At 54.9% G+C, this 15,585-nt stretch overlaps 1 protein-coding gene across 2 annotated transcripts in view; it reads right to left on the bottom strand.

The window, feature by feature from the left end:
- Nucleotides 1-5: 5 nt before the first annotated feature.
- The window catches only part of LOC311632015 (store-operated calcium entry regulator STIMATE), a 45,256-nt gene continuing 29,676 nt past the window's right edge, over nt 6-15,585 (bottom strand). Inside the window, exons 4-10 of one of the 2 annotated variants that reach the window (XM_084902966.1) lie at nt 14,332-14,453; nt 9,537-9,649; nt 8,614-8,691; nt 7,832-7,981; nt 6,598-6,708; nt 496-628; nt 6-311 (exon numbers count right to left, since the gene is read on the bottom strand). In XM_084902966.1, coding sequence (XP_084759092.1) covers nt 205-311; nt 496-628; nt 6,598-6,708; nt 7,832-7,981; nt 8,614-8,691; nt 9,537-9,649; nt 14,332-14,453 — 814 coding nt within the window. In that variant the 3' untranslated portion in view covers nt 6-204. The other variant, XM_084902965.1, reaches the window with a different exon arrangement.

Genomic DNA, 15,585 nt, shown 5'->3' with positions numbered 1-15,585 from the left:
AGGGCCGCTTGGGCATCCTCTTTATTGGTGTTTCCCAGGGCCTGGTGCAGAGTGCCTGGGCTGAGGAGCCCGGGGGAGGGGGGAGGGGTGGCAGTCCCAGAGGTAACAGGTGAGCAGGGGGGTGCTGGCATGAAAGAGTTCTTGGGAAAGACTCCTGTGTCTCGGTGTTGGCAGTGTCCAGGGAAGTGGCATGGCGTGTACTTCTCAGCCAAAGACACTCTTGGCAGGCTCAGCTTTCGGTTTATCAAAGACGGTCTCAGTGCCGGTCCGGGTGCGGCTGAATACAGATGGTGCGGCAACGCCGGCTTGCTCTGTGGGAAGGATGGGGAGGTTCAGAGGCCCAGCCTCCTGGCGAGGGAAAGCCTCTTTTGTGAGGAGCCCCTGAGCTCTGGACTCTTAGAAAAGACCCATAGGACCCCCCCCCACCCATCCCACCCCCTCCTTCTGACACACATCTGCACCCCCTTGGCTCCCCATCCCCCTGGGGACACTCACCACATTCCTGTATGACCTGGTAGGTCTTGGACTTGATCGCCTGGTTCTTGGTCAGGTTCCCTCGGGCCCCCTTCAGGTCCTCCTCCTTCACAGGGGGGCGCTTCTTCTTGATGGGGGCTCCCTCAGAGCCAGCCTTGCAGAGACCAGAGCCTCCTTAGAACCCAGGCCTTCAGGCCGAGACCCGTTCCCACCTCTCCCTGCTCACTGAATTCTAGCCAGTCCAAGGCCCCATTCATCCAGGAAGCCTCCCGGCGATGAATCACCCCCTGACCCCCCAACCCTAAGTCCCTCTGTCCTTTCCCACAGATTAGGAGCTGTGGCCTCACAGTCTGCCTGGCTGGCCAAGCTCCAGCTTGGGCACAGTGGACAACAGGGAAAGGCGCTCGCTTTGAGGCTGAATTACAGGCTTTCGGTGAATACCAAGACCTGCTCCCCAGGTGGCGGCAGGGGGTCCCTTAGGTTTGCCCCTCTCCCCCCAAATTGCCAGGATTTACCTTGCGGGCTCTGGGGGTGGGAATGGGGTTGTGGAATCAGATGCCCATTAGGTCACATCCCCATCAGCACCTACCGATAGAGACTGATCTGTCTGTCCCTCCAGAGCTGGGTACACCCAGCCTCAGTGTCTTCCCTCCCTCAACCCCTTCCTCCTTCCTAAGTCCTAGGGGCAGGCACAGACTCCCTGGTCCCTGAGCCTGGGCCGGTGGGCCACACAGTATATCCTACAGACACACATCCTGCTGGAAACAACCAGGCAGAGGGTACACCCTCAGATCCAGCCTCACGTGTGTACAAACACATGTACACACACACACAGCTATAAACGTGCACAAACTGCCAGTCACACAAGCAGCTTCTGCACACACAAGATCTAGAAGTACCACACATTTTCCCTACCCCTCCTAACAAGCCATGGACTACCATAAACCCAAGCTGAACAGGGACCCTCAGATAAAGTGGGCAGGGACTCTCCTCCCCAGCCCCCACCTCCCAGGGGCTGCAGAGCTCCCATGTTTATGCCTGGAGCTCAGCTCAAGACACAGCTGCCAGAGTTGACGGTGTCCAGCTGTCCACCCCCACCCCCACCCCCACTGTACCAACACGCCTGTGCTGGGCTCTCCTACCTGGGACATGGTGGGTGCTGAGTGAGAGCTGCTCCGTAGGCTCCTCTGGCAGCAGTAGCTGGTGGGAGATCTGAGTGCCCAGCCCTCTGGAGCTTATATAGTCCACTGCCCGTCCTGGGAAGTCACTCCCCCTGCTCCGACCGGCTACCCGACCCCGATGATTCAGGTCCACACAGCCACTGGCTTCAGAGTTTATTCTCGGAGATGATAGGGGATGGCTGAGCACTTCTGTCCAGGGGGCTGCGGCCCTGATGACAGCTGGGGAGCCTGCACCCTCAGAGACAGCTGCTCCACTTCCAAGCGGGAGGTGCTGGGACGGGACTGGCAGCGACTTGTGTTTATGAATGTAGATGCTGGAATGCGTGTGGCAGTAGGGGCTGTCCATCTGTGACAGTCCATCCCAGTGTGGGGTGTCCCCGAGAAAGGGAAAGCCCGGAGCCAAAACAAGCTTTGAACTTGTTTTTCTTTCTCTTCTATCCCTTCCCTGGATTCCAGAGGAGACCCCTCCCTGTCTGTGTCTCCATGCTCTGCTCACTGCAAGCTCCCTGGGCCCTCAGGGTGAAGCACAGGGCATCCCTGGCTCACAGGTGGAGACTGTGGCCACAGGAAGCCTGGGGAACTCTCCATCTGTGGCTCTGCTGATGCCCCGTCCTTTGTCTGGCTCCCAGAGCACATTCAGCAAAGAGATGAAGAGCATAAAGGACCAGGAGGAAACTACCTTGTGGCTGTGAGTGAGCTGATGATAGGAACAGCACTGAGCCTCCGAGACAAGGTCACCGAAGGGCCCCTGGCCTGAGGCACTCAGGCTGCCGAAGAGGTTGGGGAGAGTGAAGCCCATTACAGGCATTGATGGTGGAGGGAGGGGCAGGCCGAGGGCTCACTCAGTTCTCTGCTGCTAGCTACCCGTCCCTGAGGGAAGACCCCACAGGACTCTAAGATTGAGGTGGGATGGGCAGTATTGTGAGGTTCTTTATACTCGAAGGCTCTAAGCAGACGGGACCCAACCAGGCTGATATTTGGTCATCCCTCAAACTCCACCCAAATCCCTCCTGCCTGGTCCTGACCCCGGAGGCCAAGGCGAAGGCTGCCAGGCTCCATCGGAGATGAGTGCTGACATGAGGCATGCCTTCGGACAGCTATGGGCACAGATGCAGGCTCCTAACAGGGGCCAAGAGGCAGCGAAGGCAGACTGGGCCTGTGAAGGCCCAGCTCCCTGGATGAGTGCTTCATCACTGCCCCCTCCCCAGCTGGCTCTGCCCAGGGAGGCACCCGCCTTCTAGGCCCGTGGCCTCAGGGACAAGACTGTGGGACTGCTCACTCCTCACACTCCATCTCCCAGCACCACTTGCTCCTCAGGGAAGCTTTTACTCACAAGAGCAGGGAAGTGGAAATGGCGAGAGTATTTTGGGGTTTTCTTCTCAGCAGATTTTGGTTCCCACATCTGCTCCGAGGCGATGAAAGGTCCGCTCTTACTGTTTCTTGGGGACAACCTTCCAACCCACGGGGGAAATTTTCTTGACTCCACTAAGCTGTTTCAATTCAAGAGAACACACACTAACAGCCACAAAAGTGATGGTTTCTTTAAAAAATAATAATAATAAGACATCAAATTTTATTGTAAACCATTTTACAATGTAAGTACATTGTCTTCCCTTTCATTTCAAAAATGTTTTTGTGAACCGTAACACCACCGATTAAACACCCCATTAGGCAGACAGTAGAAGTAGGCCATGGTTTGCTCACATAGGTCTGGCTTCTCATAAACTTCATGCAAAGAGAAACCAAGTTAAACCGACCCACCGCCCAGGAGCTCAGGGTGCCGACGACAATTGGACCAGAGGTTTCCTCGCCGAGAACCAAGCCCTTCAGGCCACCAACATCACACAGGGTGAAACCGAGTGCTCTCCCCTCCTAGTTGCAAGTGTGTGAAGCTCCTGAAAGCTGCCCTACACCCTACAAAGTGGCTGCCCTGGCTGGTGGGGCATTCCCAGTGCCACCTATGCTGGCCCGGATGCAAAAAGGCCAGTGAACTGCAGCATGGAGGGCAGAGCGGGGCCCCCTCAGAGGGGACTCTGGGCAGCAGCCACAGCTTACACTGCTGAGGGGAAGACACAACTTGGATTTGAGCCATTAAATATTTTCCATGTAGAGGTGAGACAGGTCAACCTTAACCTAGGACTTCCTGTTGCCAGGAAGGGCACAAGTTAAAGCTCGAGGCAGGTGGCCACCAGTGTGCCCGAGGGCGAGCCGATGGGCCACAGACTTCGCCTCGCAGGTCTGCAGGCTGCAGCCATGGCTTCATGGCTTCCTGGACCTCACCAGCACCCCTCCTTACATCCCCACACCACGGGCAGCAAAAGGAAAGAAGGGCCACGATAATCTCTCCCATTCGGATATGGCAGTTCTGCCGCATCAGGTGATTTCCATTTGTTACAAGAAACTTGTCAAGACCCTTACTCACAAGTCCCCATCATGGCTGCCTTGACCAAGGTCCAGATTTTGACAAATGAGGTGGACAGTGGACAATATCCAGTCGGTGTCCTATGGTTTCTCAAGCACAGTGATGTCTGCTATGTGGCTGAAGAGCTGCACCTCATAAGGCACCTTGGAGCAGGTGGTGAGGAAATGTGCCCAGGGAGGGAGGACAGCTTGGGAGGAAGTCCCGACAGACCCTCTACGTCCGCTCTCTCCGGGAAGCTCCACAGAAAGCCCCCATGACACAGGACACAATCCCAGAGAAATGATGTGTGTATGTGCATGTGTGCGTGTGCATGTGTGTGCATATGTGTGCATGAGGCCACACTGTCCCGACCCTCTGCAGTCAGACACCGTCCCCTAGTTAGCCAGCTCCACAGCTGCAGCTCCGAGGCCAAAGCCCTTACTGAAGATCAGGATACAGGGAGAAACCATGTGCTCATGGCCTCTGTCCCCACAAGCCTAGTACCAAGTGGGCGCTGGGACGAGCCTGGAGATGGGCAGATAGCCTGAGTCGATATGACCCAGTTTCCGTCTTCCACGGACTATGGATCTTCTACCCTATCTCCAGTTGGACACATTAGGAGACTGAAAAATGAAGCTCTGATTCTGAGCTCAGAAGGTACAAGAAAGAGCTGTGGACATAGGTTGTTCAAATAAAAATGAAATAGGAGCGAAAAGTAAGGAGAGGAAGCGATGCCACGAGGGACTGTTGTCTAGCAGGAACACCAGCCCCAGTCTTCCCAAATGCCAGTTCTAGTGGGGAGACTCCCACCAACACAGCCAGGGGATCGGAGGCAGCAATGGCACAACAGGAGAGCGTATGCGGTGTGAGGAAGGAGACCCACTCTGATCTCACACGAGGCCCTGCCCTGGCCTGGCCTGGCCTCGCCTCGCCTGCTGCAGTCACAGGTCCAGGCCCCCTCAGCCCTCTGTAGGGAAGATGGGTGCGAGGCAGAGGACAGACCCGGGATGCCTGGTTTAACAGCTTGCCTCATGTGTGACAATTAAGACCCAATCTTCCTAAGTGAAGACGCTTTTGTGTAGGTCTAGAGAGAAGGTTCTGGGCGATGTAGCCTCCCTGCACCTGCCTCACTTTCAGCTCACATCTCAGCAGTGGGTATTCTGTTCCTAAACTTCCATGGCTTCCTCGGGCTTGACATATACTGGGCTGCTCCACCTCACTGCACCCACAGCAGGGCAAGTGCCCGTCAGCCCAATCCACTGCCAGTCAGCAGACTCCCAAAGCCACTGGGGCCTCTGCCCAGGCTGAGTGGGGCCGCTGCCCAGGGTGGGGACACAGTTAGAAGCACCTGGTCCTGGCTGTGGATGCAGCCACCCCCCTGCCCCGGAGTATGTGAAAAACAGGACCATTTGGTCAGGCAGGTGTTCTCCAGACTCTTGTGCAAAATAAATGGACGCAATCGCAGGCTGGGGCAGCCTGACCTGGAGCTGGGTCCAAAGGCTGGTTCTGAAGGCTGCGCCAGGGGAGGCACGGAGGCTGAGGTGACATTCTAAACTGCAGACTCGGAGGTGCTGAGGAGAGGAGAGGAACAAACAGCACTAGCCTTACAGCCTCAATTTCTCTAGACACTAAGACCTCTTAGCCCCCATTTCTGGTCCAATTTAACTAAGACCTCTGTCCTGCCAGCAGAAATACCAAGGAGCCTGGCATGCACAGGGGCACTGGACCCACGATTGGGCCAGCTGCCTCCTGCTCGGGCCTGACCTTTACAGAACCACTGGGTTTGCTGACTCAGATTAAGGACCCATCTCCGTTCCTACTGTGTTTGCTACCCCATCTTATCATAGATTACCTAACAATATTGCAAATAAAAGTCCCTCGACTTTTTCCTCCCACCATCCCATGAAAGGCAAACAAACCCATTTCTTTGGGGGTTAAAAGACTTTTTAAATACAATAGTATGAAAATATAACTTAAAAATATAAAAGTCAACAGCATACGGAAGACTTAAAAATCTATGTTTTGCCCATTAGTCCCATAGGAAATAAACACATACTCAAAAGACATTAACATTGTGACATCTTGTAAAACCGACTTTAGGAATCAATAGTTATAAAAAGCCATTTTGAGTAAGAAAGCACTGTGGTTCCAACTCCGTCAATGAGTGACTTTTAGCCCCAAACCTGTTATGTCTTCACTCCCCCCGCCCTGGGGAGAGGCTCCACCCAGTCTGTGTGCTCGTGAGCTTTTTCCTCATGGCCGCCCAGCCAGACACCTCGCCTCGGGTCCCTCACAACACCACCGGGACGACAACAAAAGAAGAAAGCGCCTGGCTTGCATATTTGGTCAGTGTTTGTAGTGCAACTGAGTGAAGACCTCCAACAGCCGCTGGCGCTGGCTCTTCCTTCCTCTCTGCAGTCACGGTCGCTGGGAGTGGGCAGAGCACGAGGACGGAGGTAGAAGAGGAGGGAGAGAGGAGGGCAGGAAGGAGGCTGCAGAGCAGCTGGGCCCCAGACCTGACCCGCACAGGATGTGTCATACAGGCAGCCCGAAGCGGTGCTTCTTTTTCTTCGCAGGCCTCAGAGGCGTCAGTCTGCGGAGGTCCTCCTCCATGTCGGACTCCTCCATCTCGTCATCGGCAGAGATCAGGATCTGAGGAGTGGAGAGGCATGGCCCTGTGTCATGGCCAGCGGTGTGTGCCTCTTCCGCTGCCTGCCCTGGACCCTGGCACGGGGTGCCAGCCCCTCCAGGAGGCCTCCGGCTTGTATTTCTTTAGAAGAGCATGATGGGAGGCTCCTTTACAGAGGGGAATAAGCTGGCCCACCCAACACACCTCCGTGGGCTGCTGAAACCATGGCTGTCGACACGAGCACGCGAGCACCTCAGCCTGGATCACGAAGCCCTCGCCCACTGAGCTCAGACCTCTGCCTCCCCGTCATTCTGGCCTATCCTCCGAATATTGCTGCTCTGGCTGTACCCCACATGACCATGGTGCTCCTTCCTGCGCAGCTGCTGCCTGTAACTCAAGTTCACGGAGCTCCTACAAGACCAGCCCAGGCCAGCTGCCAGGGTTCCCCGTCCTGCCATCTATTCCACTTTCAGAACCCCCTCAGGAAGCCCAGGAGTGACATGGACCGCCCCAGGGTCCACCCAAGGTTCTGCTAACGCCTCTCCAGCAGACCTTGTGGTCATGCTGAGCTGTCCAGGCACCGCCTTCTCCTCACCCCTATGGCAGCCTCTCAGGGGAAGACACGCTCTCGGCCATTTCTGAAGCCCCTCGCAGCGCCTGGCAGCACCGTGGGAGCTGAACAAGGGCTCTCACAGGGCAGTCCGCCCCGCCGGCAGCACACAAGTGGCACGTGGGTGCCGCCAGCTGCCTGGGACACACAGCCTGGCCTCGTGCTCCTGTTGGTGACCAGGAGTCTCTCTCAGGCCCAAATCTTTAAGTTAGGAAACTTGAAAATAAGAGGAGATGAGGACCCCTACATTTTAGAAGTTTCCAGCTGGCTCAGCCAACACTTCCCCCGCTTACTAGTTAGTTATTCAGGGACTCAAACACTTGATGCTTAAAGACCCACGATCAGGGGAGAGTGAGAGTCCTTGGCAGCTTCCCTGGCACAAGGCAGTTCCTCCCTTTCCTGTCTTTCTCCACTGGGGTGGGGAGCCCGGGGGAAGCTCACGGGGCAGCAGGAAGGGGTCCAGGCGGAACGGGAACTGTTCCCTACCCCTGGCTGACGTGAGACCCCTCAGGTCAGCAGCACGAGCTCGGCCCTACCTCCGACTCGGACTCCTCGTGGGATGCGGCCCTCCGGTAGCGGATCTTGCTCCCGTTCCTCGAGTCCTGGTTGGCTCCCCTTTCTTCCAGTTTAGCTTTCGTCCTCCCCTTTCTCATGAGGAAATTGTCCACTACCCAGAACATCAAAGCCTGTAGGGAGGAAAAGTACAGGTTCCTCTGGATCAGCCATGTGTGAAAGCAAAGCAGGGCAGCCCCACATCCTCGTCCTTCTCACCCACTCCAATTACAGCACCGGAACTAGGGAAAGGAAAGCCTTATCCACCCCCCTGCTGTGGCTTCAGGAGCTTAAAGAGAGATTCCTAATCTCTATCTCCTCTGCTTCCTCATCAGAGAAAACCCTGCCCTCTTTACCCCCAGGGTGGCTGTGGTGGTAACTGATGAGGCAGCCATCTGTTAGACATCTGTCAAACCCAGGTTCCTTTACGATTTCTTCTCATATCTACGGCTAGCCGGTGTGCTTGGGAGTTTCTCTTGAAACTCTGTGGTGACAATAGCTGACCTAATGATGCTGACCGAGAAGTTGCTGTCACACAGGTGGGAACCTCGGCGGGAGGCCACCGGGCAGGGAGGGGAGGATGAAGTCCCTCGGACCCTCCTCTGCACAGAGGCCCTGGGGCAGCCATCCCACCGTGCCATTTCCAAGTCGGGTGGGGCTGGGGAGATGACAAATGCTCACTCAGAGGGACCTGAGAGCTGCCGGATGTTGGGACACCGGAAGGCAGGGCGCAAACTGGGGTAAGAAAATGCAACATGGCACTGACATTGACGAAGAAGGGGACGATCAGCATGACGATGGCCAGCTTCAGGTCTGGGTTTTCAATGGGATTCAACAGGGACACCTGCAAAGAGAAGCAGACTCCGTGAAGTGGGGGAGGCCACAGAGAAAGTGCTTGGAAGCAGGGGCCCTGGGAGGGGACTTAGGTTAGACATTCACCGCAGCACCTCACACCCAGGGCTGCACAGTCCCCAGGTTTGAACACTGATGAGGGCCCTTCTGGAGACCTTCGGAGCAGTTAGTGCTCCCTGTGGTGTGGGCGTGAGCAGTGAGGTCACTATAGATCCCACCACAGAGGTGCCAGACCATTCTCTAACTGAAATCCTGCATCCCAGCCACCTCCTGGACAATAGCTCTATAACACCTTGATTTACTTTCTTAAGAAATAAAGCTCAGCCACAAATTAAGCCAAAGGATGGCAAAGCCACTTGTTTCCAAAGGCTCTTTGGCTGGTTTCACACGGGCATGTGGAGGATGTAGGCAGTGAAGGGCCTGGGGCCAGAGGGCAGAGGGCAGGGACAAGGGGCCCTGGGAACAATGTGTGACCAGCTGCTGCCTCTGGCACCCCAAGGCTCAGTTAGCCTTGGCCAGGAGAGATGTGTGAAAGCATTTGCAGAGGTAAAGAACACCTGCCTGACATTCAGTGTTGCAAGGCCTGAAGACTACTATCGGACAGGTCTGTATTTTCACTGGATTTATATATGTATCCCATATGTAAAAAAAAAACAAAAAAACTGACTTGTTAGGTAGCCAGCAGCTGCCGCATCAGACCAAATCAAGGGTCTATCTATGGAGCTAAAAACAAAAAAACAAACCACAAATTTGATTTTCCATATAGGGCTTGTGTGGCAAGGGGAAGAAGTACTGTCTTAGTGTCTCAGAGAGCTAATGAAGAGACAAGAGGCAAACCTTTTTCCACTGGAGTATCAGGATGATGATGAAGATGACAGCTTTTTCAAAAATCATGATCACGATGTACAGCGCACACTGGCCGACCCAGGCTCCGCACTGCAGAGGGTCTCCTGCAGGGAGAGTGGGCGCTCGGTCACGGCAGCTCAGAGTGGGATCCAGGCCGGTGATGCCCCGCCCCACTCCCCACAGCACCCCAGGAGCTTCCTCACAGCCCTGCCCCATGCCAGAACCCCGACTCTAAAGCTACTTAACCCCCCAAAGCACCAAGAATCATCTCTGCCCGGACCGACAAATGTGGGTATTTTAAACAAAACCAGAGAATTCCTAATTTGGAGATTCCAGAGTGTCTTTTCTTTTAAGAGATTCTAAGACATAATTAAAACGCACTAAGTTAGTAAGTGCCAGTTGCTGGAGCTCAGAAGCCGGTTCTTTTCGTCCGCTGGCAGTAGAAGCTGTGTTAAGCAAGATTGCTATTATTACCCACTGTTGATTTTTCCAGTCACTGTGGTGCTGCACCCTCCCACCCCCACCATGAGCAGCCAACATTTTTGAATTATGAAGGCAGCAAATAATCTCCTTGTTCATCTCCCACCCCCTCTCCCTACTCCCCTGCTGCTTCAGCCCTAAAAGCAGAAATGTGTCTCTGGAGGAATTCAGACTCTGTCTGGGATGGGGCACCCAGAACACTTCGGACTGGGAAACAGGACGTCCTCAAGGTCAGGAGAGATGGCCTGTGCCTTGGGGCTGACCAAGGGCCACCTGAGGTCCCACCAGTCACTCTGCTTGGGAAGTGACGGAATCTACCAGTCCACCACAGGGGACACTCAGGCCCAGATGTGCCTCCAGATGTTTCAAAAGGGACTAGAAGGGTGGAGGACCAGCCCCTCCAGGGAGAGATCTACTTCCTCAGCGACAGGCAGGACCCACGGGATGGGCCTCTGAGGAGCAACACACGCCTCCCCAGTGGGAGACCCAGGGGAGAGAAAGGGTGGGAGGAGGCTGCTGGCCAGAGGAGAGGGTGGAGAGTAACATTTCGGGGCAGGCAAAGCCCGGATCCAGCCTGAGGAAAGAATGTGGCTGAGAGAAATCTCCAGCTTCTCATTCGATTCTATCGTTTTCGTGGCCATCCCTGTGCCGCACCCGCGCCGGAGGCCCGCAGCCTGCCCAGCCTGCTTGCTGCTCCCACTGGAGGCGCAGGGAATGCCTTCGTGCAGCCGTCATGACACACCAGGCCATTCCCTTTTCTGGAAAACCCTGGGAGAAGCGTGCAGAAAGCACGCAGAAGACATCATTGCCTCTTCTGAGGTCATCCTATCTACCTCCACTTCTGTGAGACGACACATGTGAGCCAAACCATCAGTTCAGAAGCACCATCTCTCCCAGCTAGATCTTCAGGGGAGTTTTGTAGTTCTACTACCTTTCCTTACGGAGAAAAGTTCTCAAAAACAAAATATTTGTTAAAAACCGTTAAATAAGACTGGGGACAGCCAGGCAGAAAGCACTGGAAGGAAATATCTCTGAATGGGGATGAGGGTGTTTAAGAGTCAACAGAACAGCTGAGACCAGTTTGGCTCAGTGGATAGAGTGTCGGTCTGCGGACTGAAAGGTCGCAGGTTCGATTCAGGTCAAGGGCATGTACCTTGGTTGTGGGCACATCCCCGGTGGGGGTTATGCAGGAGGCAGCTGGTCTATGTTTCTCATCGATGTTTCTAGCTCTCTCTCTCTCTCTCTCTTCCTCTCTGTAAAAAATCAATAAAATGTTTTTTTTTTTAAAAAGTCAACAGAACAAGTGGCAACATTCACTCAGTGTCTCAGAAACTGACTTGCTGAGAGTGTTTACTCCCTTTGCTCTTCAGTTTTAAGTGACTGACAAGAGGGACTGTTCTCTCTCATCTACCTCCTGCCCCACACACTGCTCTGAGTTTCAGAGCCACAACTCAGCTGCAGCTGCTTCTTTTTCATTTAGGCACTTTAATAAGTGGGGAAAACATGGCCAAAAAGGAAAAAATCAAGTGTAACCACACTCTCACATCATTTCCTCCTGCGCATCATGAGCCCACGTGCTGATTTTTCTGATTTCTGTTCCATTTGAGAGTCTGATGTTCCCCGTGGTCTCATCCTTTAAGGACAAACAAGTCAGGCATTCTTGCTGTGTCATGCTTTTTACCACACTGGACATCCTCAGGTACATGGGATCCTTTGCTTTGTGGAATTATTTCTCAGGATCAATTACAGGAAAGGGGCCAAGAGGAGGGGCCACGTCTGTATCTAGAGAGGTTTTGGAAGGGAGCGTTAGGGCAGGACGGGTGGCCAAGGCCACAACCACTGGTGCCCCTGGGACACAGACCTTGTTTCCAGGGCTTCTGCATGGGGAAGAGCAGCCCGGTCACCAAACTGCGGACGCCACGTATCGCTGGGATCCTGTCTCAGCCCTCAGGGCTGTGTGGCATCCCCAAGTCCCATGTTCTTGTTAGCAAGTTCACCTTCTCTTCTAGGGACCATGGAAGCACCTAGAAGACAAGCCCCTCTTCCTCATTTACTGAGAAGAGAGCTATGGGGTCCACCTGGAACGACTGCCTCAAGCGACGGCTGGTTGACAGGTGTGGCAGGTAGAATAATGGCCCCACATGATAACCACGTTAGTCCTTGGAACCTGTGAATGTGCCAGGTAACGTGGCAGAAGGGAATTAAGGCTGCAAATGGAATTGCTAGTCTGCTGACTCTAAGACAGAGAGAGAGTCTCCTGAAGTGCCCCCAGCCAGGGACTGCAGGCAGCCTCACAGGCTGGGAAAGGCCAGGAAAAGGATTCTGCTCTTAGAGACTCCAGAAAGAACCAGTCCTGCTGACTCCAGGATTTCTGTCCATGAGACCCATGTCTGACTTCTGAAATATAGAACTGTAAGGTAGCAAGTTTGTGCTGTTTTAAACCACTAACTTTGTGATAATCTGTTATAAGAGCAACAGAAACAAAAGAAATTGGCAGAAATAGAAATCAGGTGACTGAGGACACACACTATCCTCCTGCACCTGGGGTGGGAGGAATCGAGCTGGTCCGTGATCAAGGGCTTCCTCTGTAGACACCCTGGTGTGATAACCCAAAGGCAGCAGTGGTGGCCCAAGGGCAGGGGCCAAACAGGTGAGAGGAGGGTGGCATGGAAACAGATTCAAACACCCACTGCCTTCTTCCTTCCAATCTACTCTTGGGAGATGCAGAAAAAATACACTGGAACAGGTGGAACCGTAATGCCTGGTGTATCAGGAACAGACCCGCTCTCCGCTCCCGAGCCACTGAGAGGCTTGCGACTGGCTGTGGTGGACTTCCTGGGCACTGGTAAGATATCGTTGAGAATGCTGCCTTCAGAAGGATCTTAACAACAAGGCAGCAGTTATGAGCACTGTTCTTGGAGGTGATGGGAGGTTTAGGAACCCAGAGTGGAAGGCGCGAGCCACTCTCCCTTCCCTCCCCTCCCCCCTATTGGTAGAGGAGCTTCCTGTGTCACTCAACCCCTCAGGGTGCCTATCCTATGACTGGGATGCTGCTGTGTTGGTCCACATGCGCTGTGTCCATTTCCACCTCCAAGCCGAGGAGTCCATGACTCAGGGTTCCTCAGAGGCCTTCCCTGTGTCGGACACTATCTTAGGTCAGTGACTCACCAGGCATCAGGTAACGAGGCTAAGAAAAGCCCTCCCCTGAGCTCACCTCCCCTCATTGGAGACAGACAATTACTAAGGTTTCTAGAAATACCCAGGCACTCATCACAGCCTGCTCCCCGCACCAGCTCCCCCTTTGAAATGTCAGTCTCTAGTGAGCGTTGAATCATGTAGGAGTGAGCAGCCCTTGGGCCCAGGAAAGGAGAGGAGGACCCAGAATTCCACCTGTACTCCCTCCCTCGTGAGCTGTGTGCACCTTTCGCAGCAATGGTTCCACATATGCTATTCCCACCGAGAACGGGAGCTCCTTCCTCCAGGCAGCAGGGCCAGTTGTGACGGTGGAGGGAGCTGCTGTCCCCTGACCCTGAGTCCCCAGGCTGTGGCAGAGCCCGGAGAAGGCACTCTCGCCTGCAGCCCCGTGGAGGCTGTTCTTCTGGGAGTGCAGAGTAAACGGCATTTGTGCTCAGGACCAGCATGGGCCGCCTCCTACCCAAGCTGAGTCCCATGCGGTCTGACACGATGCAAGGGGCTCAAAGCGGAGCCAGCATCCGTAAGTCACCTGTGTTAAGTTGTGTCTCTGCGAGTGAGGATGGAACTGGTGTCCTTGGTGACTGAACGTGTCGGATGCTGGGAGGAGGCGAGCCCATAGGAAATAGCAAGTGACAGGCCTAGGAGGATGGACCTCCAGTCCTGAAGTTTTGAGCCCTGTAATAAAGTGGCCCAAGGAGAGAACAAACAGAAAGTGGGGCAGCTCCCTACCGAGCACATCCAAACCAAGAGCCACCCCCATCTCTAAGGAGGTAGCAGCTTGGCCCTGTGCGGTGGCCACATGGCTCTATAGGTGGACCACCAGTGCCCCCTGGTGGAAGAGGCCAGCGCTGTCCCCCTCTCTGCATTTAGTGTGTCTCCTGCTACAAGGCTGAAGCCAAGCAATGAAGTGAGCACCCACATGCCCCAACATGGGGCACTCTGACACTGGCGGGAGGATGGCACTTGGGACCAAGAACAAGTCCCTCCACCATGGAAGAGACAGCCACCAGCTCCTGAATCTTCTTTGAATCCACTGGCCTGGAGGGCTACACAGGGCAAGGAGCCCCTCTAGGAATCCTCCCATGCCCCGACAGTGTCCATGGTACATTACCATATTCGCCAAAACGCAGGGACTCCCACTGCTGCCACTCCACCAGGACGCTGACAGCACGCACCCCCAGATAGATGAGCAGCATGCCCACGGTGGCATCCAGGAGGAAGTTGATGAGGTACCTGTGAGGAGAGAGCACAGTGGCACCATCAGGGAGCCAGAGCCAGAGTCGGCCCTGTGTGCTGACCAGGGCCAGTGTCAAGGCTGACGGCCCCGCACTCTGCCTGGCCTTGCTCCGGGGACTGGGGGCAGGAGGCCACAGTGCTCTCCTCTGGGGGTCCCGGGGATGTGCCCCATGCAGTGTGCGGCCACTCTTCAGGGGCTGGACAACTTGAGGGAGGGGTGGAGGAGACAGAGAAACTTGAAAGACCACAGTGCTTCTGCCAAAACAAAGAATGGAAACAGCCACTGAAGTCAACAGGAAAACAGAACTTAATAAAAAGACCTGCTCCCTGACTGTCCAACCCATCCAAGGCCCTGTCAGTGCCACGGCACCAGGCAGCTCAGAAATGGCCTTGGGGGGGTGGGGGGGGTCTAAGACCAAAGAGGGCAGGGCCGCATAGCCTCACTCACCATGGTGACAAGTGCACATCAGGATTTCTAAGGAGAGAGCTTTACTTCCCATGGAAAAGGCCAGATGATAGAGAGGGTAGGTGAGAGGGAGAAGACCAAGCCCACCTTGACAACTTTCTCATCACATCTGTTCCCACCTGTCTGACCTCTGGCCCTCCCTTGAGGGCCCTGCACCAAGATCTCTCCGGGCACCACTGGCCACAGGCCCCAGCTCTGTAGACAGACCGCAGGAGACAAGCAATCACCAGGTCAGATGCCACATGGCTCAGAACCCCCAGAGAAGCTCTGGACTTCACAGACCACCTGCGGTGCTTTTGAGCTGCTGAGGCTTGAAGCGTTTTATGCAGACCCAGCCTCCCCGCAACGCCCCCAGGCCCGGGCTTGGGTGACATGCACAGCCCTCTGACACCAGAGGGTGTCCACTCTGCTCGGTGTGGTCAGGGCCCTGGAGTGGCCAGGAAACCAGAGGGAGGGGCGGCATTGTCTACAGCCTGCCCTTCCCCTCGAAAATCACAAGGGGTCACTCTCAGACCAGAGATGGAAGGAACAGCAACTACTTCCAAGACAATTTCTCCACATTCACAGCCCCAGGCTAGGCTGCCCTTAGATACTCACATCTGATTGGCTCCAAGTGGTTCTCACATCTGAGACCCATCCTGAAAATAGTGAGAACACCTACCG

Source organism: Pipistrellus hanaki (genome assembly GCF_964339955.1).
Source record: "Pipistrellus hanaki genome assembly, chromosome: 13".
NCBI classification, from domain to species: Eukaryota; Metazoa; Chordata; class Mammalia; order Chiroptera; family Vespertilionidae; genus Pipistrellus; species Pipistrellus hanaki.
Note: the sequence above shows the minus strand (reverse complement) of the source record. Positions and strands in the feature narration are given on the sequence as shown.